The sequence below is a fragment of the Montipora capricornis genome, chromosome 8, assembly GCF_036669925.1.
Source record: "Montipora capricornis isolate CH-2021 chromosome 8, ASM3666992v2, whole genome shotgun sequence".
Lineage (NCBI taxonomy): Eukaryota > Metazoa > Cnidaria > Anthozoa > Scleractinia > Acroporidae > Montipora > Montipora capricornis.
In genome coordinates this window covers 42,790,949-42,793,187 of record NC_090890.1, presented here as the reverse complement: position 1 = coordinate 42,793,187, position 2,239 = coordinate 42,790,949, and the positions used below count along the sequence as shown (strand labels likewise).

At 44.4% G+C, this 2,239-nt stretch overlaps 1 protein-coding gene across 1 annotated transcript; it reads right to left on the bottom strand.

Annotated features, from left to right (window-relative positions):
* Positions 1-986: 986 nt before the first annotated feature.
* Positions 987-1,770, bottom strand: LOC138014040 (uncharacterized). The gene is made up of 2 exons (XM_068861071.1): positions 1,480-1,770; positions 987-1,271 (listed from the first exon to the last, which is right to left on the bottom strand). The coding sequence occupies exons 1-2, from the start codon at positions 1,768-1,770 to the stop codon at positions 987-989; spliced, it is 576 nt and encodes a 191-aa protein (XP_068717172.1).
* Positions 1,771-2,239: the final 469 nt, after the last annotated feature.

The window sequence follows — 2,239 nt, the reverse complement described above, 5'->3', positions numbered from 1 at the left end:
AACTCAGTACTTGCTCGGTGGTCTCCAGTGGTTTTCCGCGTTGTTTCGTCTAGTTATTTTAAATACTTGATTTTGCCTTCTTCGTGGACAAAAAAAAAAAAAAACGAGATTTTCAGACAATAACCATCTGAAACAGCAATTAGATGTTTGCATGAAAGCACCGCGCAGGTGACAGTGACAAAGACCTCCAACTAATGCCGTCCATTTACCGTTGTGCGACCGACCTGTATTTTTGAATTCAAAATGAAAAAAGATTTAATGAACTTGATTTAAGTGTCAACTGTATTTACCGCTGAGGCACTAATTGGGAACACTGTACAGAAATCTAATCATATCAACTCATATAGTTTCATATCAAATTTAATGACTTACGCCCCGTCCACACGTATCCGAATACAGCTGTTTCGGGAAAGGTTGTCCAAAAGAAGCGTAAGGGCGTTCGCGACAATGCCGAAACGTAGTGTGGGATATATTCAATAAAATAAATTCAACTTGTAGTGAACGCCCGGAATCGAAGATGCCACGACCGTCGAGTAAAGAGCTATTTGAATGAAAGAGTTCTTAGGGTATAGGAGGTTTTCACGTGAGGTTATCGCCGCCATGCTGGTAGCCTTTTTTGTTCGTCCGCCAGATGTCTTACATTTCTCTATTATTATTGGTGTCCCTGGAGGTTGGTTGAAAACGTCCTACAGCGTTGATGAAGAGGCAGTACGCATGCGCACATTTACCGACATTGAGATATAAGTGAGTTTCAAAATTCAGTCAAATGATCCACGCCATGAATTAGTAACAAAGGGTTAGGATTCACCGTTTCTTAAAATGTGTCATTCTAACTGAAAGATCAACTTACTTAGCTATTACACCATCGACTGTCAATCACGCGACAAATCAAATAAAATCAAAGGTTAATAAACAAAGTAAATGTTAATCAACGAAACATTCTCCGTCCCGATAAGGGCGTAGTCCTTATCTCTAACAGCTTCTGGCTAGTCATCACCTTCTGCAGGGTGTATGACGGCGATCTTGGTTATGGGTCGGCTGTACATTCCCGTCGACGTCTTGACTTCAACATTTCGCACTGGACCGTCAGGTCCAGGGTGTACTTCTAGGACCCTTCCAAATGACCATTTCCCCCGGAGAGCATTGGGACCTGATACTACTACGATATCATCGGGTCTCACGTTCCGCCTTTCCACTTGCCATTTCTTGCTAGGTACGAGTGACGGGAACAAATCCCTGTTCCAGCGCTTCCAAAATGAATCGATGATTTTCTGCACGAATGCCACCCAGTGGCGTGAGTTATTTGTTCCCTTGAAAGGCCCTTGTGGAATTTCTGACGACGCACGTCCTAGAAGTATGTCGTTTGGGCATATGTAACTGCCGTCGTCCGGGTCATTTGGTATCCTACCGATTGGTCGCCTGCTTCGCCAGATTAGCCACTTCCAGTAGAATTGTGTACAGCTCCAATGGAGTTAGTACCTGACTGCCAACAGCTTTCTTCAGGGCACTCTTACATGTTTTAACTGGTGCTTCTGCACAGCCATTTTGATGCGGGGCACCTGGCGTGATGTTCTTCCACTGCATCCACTTTTCTCCACAGAACTCTTTAACTTCTTCCTCGTTTATGTCGCCTACAATCTGATGTAGTTCTTTCTCGGCACCGACAAACTGAGAGCCGTTGTCACTCAGTATGACTTCTGGTCGACGTCGTATGGCTAAGAATCTTCTCAGGACTTGAAGAAACTCCATTGTTGTAAGGTCTACTGCCATTTCCAAATGGACAGCCCGTGTGTTTAGGCATGTGAACAAAACTCCGTAATGCTTTACGGTTTTGTTTCTTGAGATCTTGACGTTATAAGGCCCGAAATAGTCGCACGCGGTCATGTAGAACGGTGGGGTATACGAAGCTAAGCGAAGGGCGGGTAAATTTGCCATTAATTGAGTCTCCACCTTTTGTGCTATTTCTCGACAGAATCCACATTTGAAGGTCACTTCTTTGCTTAGTTTGTTTCCTTTCAGAAGCCAGAACTTCCTTCTTGTTCTGGCGGTCGTAGATGCTACCCCGTTATGACCGTACTGGTGGGCATGTCTTGTTATTAACCAGGAGATCCAGTAGTTACTTGGAAGAAGGGCGGGGTGTTTTGCGCCATAGGAAATGATAGCCTCGTCCACTCTGCCTCCAACTCTAATTACACCTTTACCATCCAGAATTAAAACGGGCTCAGTGATTTGAAGTCTC